The sequence below is a fragment of the Hibiscus syriacus genome, unplaced genomic scaffold, assembly GCF_006381635.1.
Source record: "Hibiscus syriacus cultivar Baekdansim isolate YM2019G1 unplaced genomic scaffold, ASM638163v2 tig00111027_pilon, whole genome shotgun sequence".
In the NCBI taxonomy this organism is placed as follows: Eukaryota; Viridiplantae; Streptophyta; class Magnoliopsida; order Malvales; family Malvaceae; genus Hibiscus; species Hibiscus syriacus.
The window spans coordinates 3,207,560-3,220,223 of record NW_024062960.1 but is presented as its reverse complement, the minus strand read 5'-3'; the positions used below and the strand labels follow the sequence as shown (position 1 = coordinate 3,220,223).

At 32.3% G+C, this 12,664-nt stretch overlaps 1 protein-coding gene across 1 annotated transcript; it reads left to right on the top strand.

The window, feature by feature from the left end:
• The first annotated feature begins 8,630 nt into the window (after positions 1-8,630).
• LOC120151084 (importin subunit beta-1-like) lies at positions 8,631-12,648 on the top strand. The gene is made up of 3 exons (XM_039163626.1): positions 8,631-8,908; positions 9,749-12,178; positions 12,259-12,648. Exons 2-3 carry the CDS (start codon positions 9,759-9,761, stop codon positions 12,455-12,457), a joined length of 2,619 nt encoding a protein of 872 aa, XP_039019557.1. The 5' UTR covers positions 8,631-8,908; positions 9,749-9,758; the 3' UTR covers positions 12,458-12,648.
• Positions 12,649-12,664: the final 16 nt, after the last annotated feature.

The following is a 12,664-nucleotide window of genomic DNA, read 5'->3' as shown; positions in this document are numbered from 1 at the left end:
AAACCAAAATAAAATTTTGAATAATAATTTAGAGCTTTCAAAAATCAAAATAAATGATTTAGAAAAAGAAAATTTTGAGTTAGGAGTTAAGCTTGAAGGCTTAACAAAAGAAAAAGAATTAATTTCTAAAAATAACCTATTATGTTTAAAAATGGAAAAATGCTCACATTGTCATTTTTATGGTCATTTGGAACATACTTGTCCTTTAAAGAAAGGAAAACATTTTAAAATTAGACAAGTATGGGTTCCTAAGGGAACAAGGGACATTGAAACTAATGTTCAAGGATCCAAAGCAATTTGGATACCAAAAGCTACTTAAATGTCTCTTGTAGGTGTGTGGGAGCAATGGTGATGAAAGTGATGATATTCAAGATGCTCTAGCCACACGTGAAAAAGGAATGGGTAACCTCTAAGCTTAATGCTTTTAATTTTGGTTATTTGGTTGCTCATTTATTTTTAAGCATGCATGAGTTTTGGATTTAAATGATTATGTTTTGTTTTAATCTCATGTATGTTAAAAACAATTGATATGATGAACATTTTAATGATTTAATGATTTTACATAATTCTTAGTTCATCATAATAAAATTTTGGTCAAAATTGGTTTTAATGCAAATGATATCTCTCTAACAATTGATATCAAAATTTCAAATACTTTGATTTTACAAATTTTAAATTTTTGACCTAAATTTGAATGTTTATACATGTGGTTTAAATGAAAATGATAACTCTCTAACAATTTATATCAAAATTTTCAAAATGCATAACATTTTTGGAAAATTTTATGCATATGCACTTAATTTTAACAAATGGTATTGATATCAAATTTCAACAATTGGTATTTCATAAAGTATTTTAGTCTTGGATATATTGAATTTCATGTGTTACTAACACATTTGTTATTCTATGTAGAAATTCAATTTCTTTTTAAGTGTCAAGTTCTTAAAGCTAAATTTTGATTGGAATGCATTTATTGAGGGGGAGCTTTGATTTTTCAAATGATTTTTAAATGTCAAATTTACCACTTACTCTCCAAAGTTATTTTGAACTTCAAAGATCGAATTACTTTTGATATAACAAAAATGGGGAGAAGTTTGGTTTGAAAAATTCAATTTCTATATGAAAAAGGGGGAGCTTAACATTTTCATTTATTTTCCAACAATTGTTAACAATTGATATCTTTTTCATTAAACAATTTATTAAGGGGGAGTTTTGGCAAAAACAATTTTTCAAATGTTTTGTTATATCAAAAAGGGGGAGATTGTTGAACTATGTTTTGATATAACAATTTAAGGAAAAATGGTTTTTGGACTTGAATTGAATTTACAAAATGTTTTTGGACTTAATTGAATTTATTCAAAGTTTTAAAAGGTTTCAAAAATAATTCAAAGTCCATTAAAATCGGATTTGAGCCAAAATGCTAAATGGTGTCGCAGTGCATCCATGCATCCCTGCAGTGCATCCATGCATCCCTGCAGTGCATCCATGTACCTGCACTAATGCATCCATGCACTAAAACATCGAATGCACTTAGTGCATTGATGCATCATGCCATGCATCCATGCATCAAGGCTGCAATGGATAGTAACGACTAGTTTATTTGAATTTAATGAAGGGGTATCGATGCACCTTGATAGTGCACCGATGCATCATGTTATGGGTAGCCTTTTTGAGTAGAAAAATCATCCCCAAACGGCTCCAAAACATCCCCAACGGCTATATACAACATCAAACACATTCCAAGCTATAAATACAAGCTAAGGACACTTGAAGAAGTAAGAGAATAACTATCCAAGCAATCAAACACAAGAGAAGAGTTTTTCATTCTTATTTCATCTTTCTCTTGTAAATATTTTGTTCTTGTGAGATCAATCTTGTAAACACCTACCTTTGAGAGGTTTATTTGTTTACTTCTTTTATCCTTTTGTAAAGGGGAAATGTTCTAGCTAATCCCGTGTAAAAGCTAGGGAAAGGTTCTAGTTTAGCCCGGAAAAACTAGGGAGTTTGTAAGGTTACTCTTTATCCTCAAAAGAAAGAACAAATTAGTGAATTTGTTTGAAAATCCTTGGTGAGGAGGTAGTGGATGTAGACTTTGGTTGAGAAAGTCGAACCACTATAAATCGTTGTGCAATTCTCTATCTTTGAATCTCCTTACTCCCTAAACACAAAACCATTCCGACCCCTCTTTACAAACCGTTTCGGTTGTCTATTCGAGCTTCCGAAAATCCCAACATATATGAACGTGTTCTACGTGAAACTGCTCTAGGTGAATGTGTTCTATGTGAATAAAAGATACTTGGAATAATGTAATAATAATAAAATAATTATATGGTTAAAGCCCAAAGTATATATTATGAGAATTAGAGGTATTGTTGGCATGCCAAGAGTCGAAGGTTCTACGCGATCCTTCGAGACAAATTCTATGTGGTCATTCAGGACAAATTTCTATGCGGTCATTCGGGACAAATCTATGTCGTACTTCGGTGCAAATTTTATAAGCAGTAGTGACTGTAATTATTGTAACACCCCAACCCGTATCCGACTCGGGTACGAGTCTGAGATGTCACATTAATCTTTCAAATCATATAATTGTGCAAAATCATAAAAATTTCAACTTATATTAAATAAAACAACATTATTTATATAAATTTAACCAAAAAGTTTACAAACTCAATCAGATCATGTTCGATTAAAATCTTTAATTACATGTCAAATACATTCATGATAACCAAATACATACTATTTAAATTCTTTTCTGATCTGATCTTTGAAAAGGAGGAGCTGACCTGACTTGCTTAACCTTGCTTCTCAGAACCTATGTGTGAAACACTCACATGCTAAGTCACAGACTTAGTGAAGCATATAAAACGTATAATAGAAACTTAAGTACTTAACAATGCATAAACATTTCTTACAATAATGTTACACAAAACCATAGAGCATTTCATATAACAAAATGGATAAATGTACGTATATCATCATTATCAATATTATCATTTATTCATTTAATCATATAATCTTGTACTTAACATTTGTGAGCGTCATATCATACATTTCACAAAACAAAACACACCACATCACATACAATTATTTATGTTATCTTTATTTAATAGCTCATGGTACACTTCTGAGAACTAAAGATATGTAAGTGCATTGAGGTTGTGAACAAATGTTGTCACCACAGCTCGTATAAATTGCACTGAGTGCCATATAAAATTATCCTGAAGGACCTCATAGAATTGTCCCGAAGGACCACATATATGTTCCGAATGACCTCGTTGAACCCTCGGCTTTTGGTATGCCAATTATACCCTAGCTCTCATATCACATAACATGGGTTTTACAATTTATCACAATTCACAAAACTTATATCACATAGGCATGTAATCTTATAGCTTATTATCACGTAGATCATGTAACATTCTTGTATGGTCTCATAAATAATTTTCATGTAGCACATATGTTCATACCACATAACATGTAATGCAAGCAAGGTATATTCACATATATATGTAATCACATAACTTGTATCATATAACTTATCCTTTATTCTCTTATGTTCACATATCAACCCATATAACTTAAGCATGTACTCATTTACACATTTTAATATAGTTCGTATATCAATGCAATATAGTTTATCTCACAGTTTTACATAATCACCTATATTACATTAATTATATACTAGTTTCATATATTCACTTAGTTCAGCTTCACATAGTTTGTTACCTAGGCATGTATTCTCATATGGTTTCATATATATTTACCATATAACTCATCTTACATATTCATATAATCATTTATGTTAGTATCTTCTAGCTTATATCATATTCTCATATTATCATATATGCTAATGTTACTTAACTTATCTCACTCTTTATTTAATCACATAAGTAAATTATATCAGTTCACATAGATCTAATTCATATAACTTATACCTTGTTATCATATATTCACCTAGATCATTATCACACAATATAACCTATGTCACATAGTTCACTTAAACTTAGACCATTTTATATGATTCATATTCACGTGTCACATGTTCACTTAATCATTGAGGTCGATAACACATAGCTACGTAGTTCATATCACATGGCTTACATCTTGTTCTTATATCTTCTCAGACATATAAACACATAGATCCTCATCACATAACTTATATTACATGTTCATATAATCATTTATATCTATACCACATAGCTTATATCACTTTCTATTGTTATTACATAAATCATTGTTATTTACATAGTTCATGATCATATAACTTATATCACAGGGTCACATCATCACATAAATCATATCACATATCAATGAACATAACAATACATATTCACATACTAACAGCTACCAATTATACTTATATTCATACATTCATAAAATCAGAATATGGAAATAGACTTATCGCAAGTCTAATTTCCATATAATCATATACTATAATAATATGCACTCACCTTAGCCTCACTAGTCCATGCAATACACTTATCTCTATCTTGATCGATCTTATCTCGTTGACCCATCTGATACTTGCTTTTGTTCGATATCTATACGATACATATAGTCGATATGAATGTCTTAATTTGAGTCACTATTAATCAATCGTATATAACATAAGCTATACAAGGTACTTAATACACAATTTCCATATGAGTAATAGCGGTACCATAGGTACAGTACCGGTACTTCTATACTATGGTATCAATATTATACTTCAATATCGATACCCAATTTCAATTATGGAATTCATCTTCAAAATGGTACCGATACCTGCTCAATAGTATCGATAATATTCCTTCGGTATCGATACTTAAAGATTCAGTCCACATTTACCTTATGGTATCGATATTGTTCTTACAATATAGATACCCCAAACCCAAAATTACCTATTTTCATTCTGAAGTATCGGTACTGGATGAATATTACCGATACCGATACCCCCTTGCCCAGAACTTACTTATATTACCCGAAAATTTTCCAAAACTTACTTAACTTCCACTCTTTTAACTCCTTTCAAGTCATTAAACTTAAATATACTTATTAAAACTAACTTATCTCACTTAAACACACTTAAACATCCAAAATCCTCATAGAACACTTGGAAACAAAAATCACACCAATTATTCAACATGTTCTAAATTCATTTTTAACACTTTAAATTTCTTATACTGACTGATGACAAGTCAAATTTCATTTCAAAACCCATTTACTAACTCTTTCTCAACAATTCACTTAAAAACTCCTTACTCTTAATCAATCATAACTTCTTCATCCTTTGGTTTTAAGAAATCTTAAGCTTTCCTTAAGCTTTCTTAACACTCCAAGAATAAAAACCAACTTTAAAATTAAAGGAATAATCAACTTGGAACCAACTTACCTTACTCATGGAGTCACAGGAAGAGAATAAGAAGGAGATAGCTAAACCCAAAGCTCTCTAGATTTTTCTTTTTCTTTTCCTCCTCAATCCCCACGTGTATATATATCTCCACCAATATAATTTTTAATCATATTCTTATCAAATGACCATTATACCCTTTCTACTTTCTAACTTTGCTATTAAATCCAACACCAAGATACTTCAATTAAGTCTTTAAACTTTTCAATTTTCTGAAATTGATCACAAAGTTTCAAAAGCTTACGTTTTAGTCACTAGCCCGGTTTTTGGGATGTTACAATTATAGCGCACAACATCAATGTACTCACATATCTTGAGTTCTCAGTTATATACGTTGGGCTAATTAAACAAATAGATATGAATTAAACAATGCTTAATAGTATATGTTATATGTTATGAAAGGTATGGTGTTTTTGTATTAAAATGTTTCATCTGAAAATATTTACATGAATGTTTTAATGTTTTATTATACTCATTTATGCCTTACTAACTAAATGACTTAACGTGTGAGTGTTTTCACAAGTAGGTTAAAAAATATCAGAGGATCCAGTAGAGAAAGCAAGGGTAGGACAATATATCTTTTGAAGATCATATCAGATTGGATTGTAGAGTATGTGATTTTGGTATTTAAAATTTTGGTTGGCATGTACTATAAATATTTCAAATTGTAGTTGCTTGGATATGTTTTATAAAAATATTCAGTATTTGTTTTATTTTCAAATTTTAGTCAGATTTTCAAAGAGTCAAAGAGTTGAAAAGTCAATGTACACCTCAGATTCGTATCTGGGTCGAGTATGGGTCAGGGGTGTTACATCTAGTGTATTTAGCATCTTATTCTCATGTATGTATATGTATATATATATATATGCAAAATTTATTGAATGTACTGGATAAAATGAGTGTTATTCTCTCGAGATTTTGGGTTCGAGTAACTAAAAGAAAACTTGTCATGTTGGTGAAAATTATTGGGCTTATAAATATGGTTGAGCAACAGAATTGAGAAAATCCAAAAACTGATCAAATCTAAACTACATGGTTCAGATTTTTCATCTTGCAGTTTGATTTAAAAATATAATTATACAATTCGGTTCAATTTCAATTTTTTCATATGAAAACTATTTGTGAATTTAAATTTATTTTTTACACTTGATTTAAGAAAATAATTATTCAAAATAAATTCATATTGAATTTGTTATAACACAAACTTAAATAAATAAAATCTTAAAACCAATAATATTTCTATGATTTTAAATTTGTATATTTGTACTTGATTTATGCTTTAAGTTTTCTTTCTTCTTATGTTGAGTATGAAAAATAGTGAACAACCAATTACAAAATCAAACCGAATAAAATTACAATTTTTATGTCATTCGATTTCAGTTTCGATTTTAAATTTTAAAAATTCGTAAAGTACAATATGATTCATGTTTTATTGAACAACCGAATTAAATACGAATATATCCCTACTTATATATGCACTCAATCTAATTATCAATATAGTTTTGGGTTTTCTACACACTAGAATATGTCCTTCACCATGGGAAATAAAAATTGTTTAAAAGATAAATTTAGGGTAAACTGTTTTAGGTCAGATTGGTTCGGATATAATTCAAATAATTTTAAAAATATATGTTTGTTTAAATTTAATTATATAATTATTCTATAAAAATATATTTTTAATGTATATCATTTTTAAATAAAAATGGGTAATTTGAGTGGATATATTTTTTGAAAATTGTGCATTTATCCGGCCCTACAAACACAAACATGTAAACAATTTGAAATCAAATCATTATTTTAAATTATGTAAATTATTTAATAAATTGAGACATGTCACCAGTAATTTTTTTTTAGAAAAAATCTAAATCGAATAACACTAATATATTATATAAATATAAAAAATAAAAACACATCACAAATATAATTGAAAAATAATTAAAATACTGTCCGAAATATTTTTGGTGGCTTTAAAATATTAAATCTTGAAAAGATCGTAAAAATACGGACTCGTTATTAGTCGTTTTGAAATATTGAACGCTTATGAATCTAATTTTTAAATGTCAAGTTTATATTTAGACAAAGTCAAGTTTAAATGTCAGGTATTCATGAAGAAGAGTAAAACATCCTGCCGTGTTCAAAATTAGTACCTTTAAAAAATATTATTGTTCTTTTAAGAACAAATGAAAAAAATTATTAATCGAATAACATTCAAAGAAAATCATCAAGAAAAAAAATGTTAACATTAATAAGTTTGATCTATAAAATGAATGAAGCTTTAAATTAATTGATCTTTTACGAAAAATAAAATATTATTTAAAACGATAATGAGATAATATAATATAATATTTGTTTAATTTATTTTATATAGTATTTTAAAATATACCCTGACTTAATCTTACGAATGTATTTTGAATAAAATATTAAAATCTGTACATAATCCAATGTAAAATATTCACCTTATGATATATATATATATATATAAATTTTAAAATTTTATTTTAATCTATTTTTAGTTACTATTACAATAATAATTTAGATTTTATAAAAATAATTTATGAAAATATTTTTTTATTATTTTTATTATAATTTTGTGATTAAAAATTATGATTTATTTTTTTCTAATTTTAAAATATGTGTTTATATATTCAATTTATCGCAAATTTAATTTTTAAATTTGACTGTACTTCCCAAGATATACACAAATTACTGTTAATTAAAAAGGGTAAAGTTTAGTATCTAAACTATTATTTTTCGATCCGTTTTGGTACTTAATTTTTTTTAATTATACACAACGTTTAGTTTATGTTTCATTTTGATATCCTATCGTTAAAAATTTAACGGTGATATTGACATGTCATATAAGGTAATGCCACCTCATCATTGGAATAAATAAAAATATCTCATCAACAATTTTGTTAATTTTTAACAGCAGAGTATCAAATTGAAACTTAAACAAAACATTAAGTATGAGTTTGAAAAATAATAAAGTTTGAGTATATAAACGAAATAGAAGTAATAGTTTAGGTACTAAATATGTAGTTTACTCTAAAAAAAAGTCAGTGAAGCAAAATATAAACGGGTTACACCCGGCCGAAGCCCATGGGCCCAAAGAGATTCCCAGAAGTCATGTAAACGGCACGTGGGAAGAGAGTCGCACGTGTGAGATTTAAAAAATCTAGGGTTTTTGGGGGGCGAAGGGCAGGAGAAAAGCCCAGCTGCCCGTTCCCACTCAGTGTGTGTATTTTCACATCCCGCTTCCTCCAGCATTCGAAATTGATTTATATATAAATACCTGAAATCATCGAATCCCATATTGATTCCTTCTCTCTCCCTCTCTCGTTTCATTTTGCTTCTTTTTTTCAATTCTTTGTTTGGCTTTTGTATCGGCAGGAAAACAGCATAGGAAAACACTGGGCAGAGTGTTTTCGTGTGTGAGAGAGAAAAACCCTAAGTTCTCTCTGCCCTCTGTGTGTGTTTATTTCGAAATCCCCCTGCTTCATCGGAGACTTGTTTGAGGTATATCAATCTCTACTTCAAGTTCGTCTGTTTCTTTTTCATATATGTTTTAGTTTCAGATCTATGGTTTTTTTACTTGTACTTCAGTGGTTTTTTTAGTGTTTTGGTTCAGCTTTGAAAAAAAATTAGTTTCGCTTCATTTCTCCTATTTCAAATCTCTAGATATCGGGTTGCTTGTTATTTTTGCTTGAGTATCGTCACCTACGTGTGCTCTTTTGTTCTCTTTGGTTGGTTCTCCGATTTGTAAAGGAGTAAGATTAAAGCGTTTGTGCTATGTTCTAAGGTTTCCCCCCTTTGCTTAGCAATAACTGTTAGATTTCTGTGATTGTGCGAAGGGGGATTGAAGAATTTTTGGGTTTATGTAGGATAGACCCTTGAAACATTAAATTGCAATGCTTTTATTTCTTTGTTTAGGTTGAACTTCAAAATCAAATAATATGACAATATCATCGATTGGGCTAGTGATTGGGAAAATTAACTTTGAACGGAGAAGTTACTGCATGCACTTGAAATTTGGATATTCTTATTTAAGCATAGGGATTTAATTTTGTTTTAGTGGAAAGTATAGCTTCACTCTTTCAGCATATTTGTCAGTGTTTACCTATCATTGGCAATGGTATTCTACTCCATGTTCAGCTTGGTAAATGTTGATTTATGTTTTTTGGATAATTTGTGTGGTTTTGATAAGTTTGCTCCTTCAAAATCTGCTCCAAGTCTCCTACCATGATTATTACTGTCTGACTGTTTGATATTGTTCAATTACAATCTGCTGCAATCTCTATTGATGGATTTGTGTCCTAGTCACCAATGCTGATTAGTGCTTTTTGTTTCCAATTGCAGTGTAGTTAAAATGGCTATGGAGATCACTCAATTTCTGCTGGCTGCTCAATCAGCAGACGCAAAAGTCCGGACTGAGGCAGAAACTAATCTGAGGCAGTTCCAAGAACAGAACATGCCTCTTTTCCTTCTTTCATTGTCAGTCGAGCTTTCAAATGATGAGAAACCTGTTGAGTCCCGTAGATTAGCTGGTATTGTGCTTAAGAATTCGTTAGATGCCAAAGATGCTATTAGGAAAGAACAACTTGTTCAACAATGGATGGCAATCGATGTTTCAATTAAGTCTCAAATCAAAGACTTTCTCTTGAAAACTCTTGGCTCATCTGTTCCTGAGGCGAGACACACTTCTGCTCAAGTTATTGCAAAAATAGCTTCAATTGAGATTCCTCGGAAGCAGTGGCCTGAACTGATTGGGTCATTGCTTAACAATATGACCCAGCAAGACAAACCTGCTTCCCTGAAACAAGCTACCTTGGAAACACTGGGATATGTTTGTGAAGAGATATCTCATCAGGACCTCGTTCAAGATGAAGTCAATGCTGTTCTCACTGCTGTTGTCCAAGGAATGAATCTAGCTGACCATGGCCCTGAAGTTCGGCTTGCAGCAACCAAGGCTCTGTATAATGCTTTAGAATTTGCACAGACCAACTTTGAGAATGAGATGGAACGGAATTATATCATGAAGGTTGTTTGTGACACTGCCATGTCTACAGAGGTGGAAATCAGGCAGGCTGCTTTTGAGTGTCTTGTTGCAATAGCATCAGCATATTATGAGGTGCTCGAGCCTTACATGCAAACCCTATTTCAGCTTACATCAAATGCTGTAAAAGGTGATGAAGAGACCGTAGCACTCCAAGCAATTGAATTCTGGAGCTCGATCTGTGATGAAGAGATTGAACTTCAGGAGTTTGAGAGTCCTGAAAGTGGTGATTCTGGACCTCCCCATTCTTGTTTCATAGAGAAGGCTTTATCGTCTCTTATTCCTTTGTTGTTGGAAACTTTGCTGAAGCAGGAAGAGGATCAAGACCAGGATGATACAATCTGGAACATCTCAATGGCAGGTGGGACTTGTTTGGGTCTTGTTGCCAGAACAGTTGGGGATGCTATAGTGCCTCTTGTGATGCCATTTGTGGAATCTAACATTGTGAAGCCAGATTGGCGTTGCAGAGAGGCTGCCACTTATGCATTTGGATCTATTCTTGAAGGCCCATCTGTTGAGAAGCTCTCCCCTCTGGTACAGGCGGGTTTGGAGTTTTTGCTTAATGCTATGAAGGATGGGAACAACCATGTGAAGGACACTACAGCTTGGACGCTTAGTCGTATTTTTGAGTTACTGCACAGTCCTGCTAACGATTTTTCTGTCATTTCTCCTGAGAATCTCAAGCGAGTTTTGGGTGTGTTGTTGGAGAGCATTAAGGATGCTCCCAATGTAGCTGAGAAAGTTTGTGGGGCTATCTATTACCTTGCCCAAGGCTATGAGGATGCAGGACCAAGCTCCTCTCTTCTTTCACCATATCTCACTGAGATAATCAGTTGTCTAATTGCAACTGCTGATCGGACAGATGGGGGTGACTCTAAGCTCAGGTCTTCTGCTTATGAAACCTTGAATGAAGTTGTTAGATGTTCCAACATTGCAGAAACATCTTCCATCATAGCACAGCTATTGCCGGTCATTATGAATAAGTTGGGCCAGACTATGGAAATCCAGATTGTTTCATCAGAAGATAGGGAAAAGCAAGGGGACTTGCAAGCTTCTCTTTGTGGTGTTTTGCAGGTTATCATCCAGAAACTTAGCAGCACAGATGAAACCAAACCCATCATACTTCAGGCTGCCGATCAGATCATGCTTCTGTTCCTAAAGGTGTTTGGTTGCCGTAGCTCTACTGTTCATGAGGAAGCAATGCTTGCAATAGGTGCTCTTGCTTATGCAACTGGATCTCAGTTTGAGAAATATATGCCTGAGTTCTTTCAGTATCTTGAGATGGGATTGCAGAATTTTGAGGAATACCAGGTCTGTGGGATCACAGTTGGGGTTGTTGGTGACATCTGCCGTGCCTTAGATGACAAGGTCTTACCTTATTGTGATGGCATAATGGGTCTTCTTCTAAAGGATCTTGCTAGTTCAGAACTTCATCGGTCTGTAAAGCCTCCCATATTCTCTTGCTTTGGGGACATTGCTCTTGCAATAGGAGAGCACTTTGAGAAGTATGTCCCCTATGTTTTACCCATGATGCAGGGAGCAGCCGAAATCTGTGCAAAGATGGAAACTTCTGATGAGGAGATGGTGGATTATGGCAACCAGCTTAGACGCTGCATTTTTGAAGCTTATTCCGGTATCCTTCAAGGTTTTAAGACTGTTAAACCTGAGGTGATGGTGCCGTATGCTCAACATCTTTTGAAGTTCATAGAATTGGTCTCTAGAGACAGTCAAAGGTAGTTTTATTTTCTGTATTATTTCCCCTTTAGTACTTTTAGCCTCATACTTAATTCCTCCCCCCCCAAATGTATTGCAGGGATGAAAGTGTGACAAAAGCCGCGGTAGCTGTTATGGGTGATCTAGCAGATGCTCTTGGCTCCAACATAAAGCTTATGCTGAAAGAATCCGCATTTTATGATGAATTTCTTGGTGAATGCCTCCAATCCGATGATGAGCAACTCAAGGAGACGGCAGGATGGACTCAGGGTATGATTCAACGAGTCATGGTTTTATGAGCTGAATTTTAGTCCTTTAGGTAAAGTCGTTATCTTGGTGTCGTTTGCTACAAAGCGTCTTTCGTTCTAGTTCTGGTAAAGATTTTGAAAAAGGCGGGGATTCGAAAGGAGGCTGCATGTAGTTGTGCATTTATTATTACGAATTCGGGTTTTGAATTTGTCAAGGGTTTTCTTAATCCTAATGTGATTGGTTTGAGGCATTTATGT

Coding starts and splice junctions, on each gene's coding strand:
- LOC120151084 (XM_039163626.1), top strand. CDS start 9,759: ATGGCTATGGAGATCACTCAATTTCTGCTGGCTGCTCAATCAGCAGAC. Junction 12,179..12,258: donor GTCTCTAGAGACAGTCAAAG/GTAGTTTTATTT, acceptor AATGTATTGCAG/GGATGAAAGTGTGACAAAAG.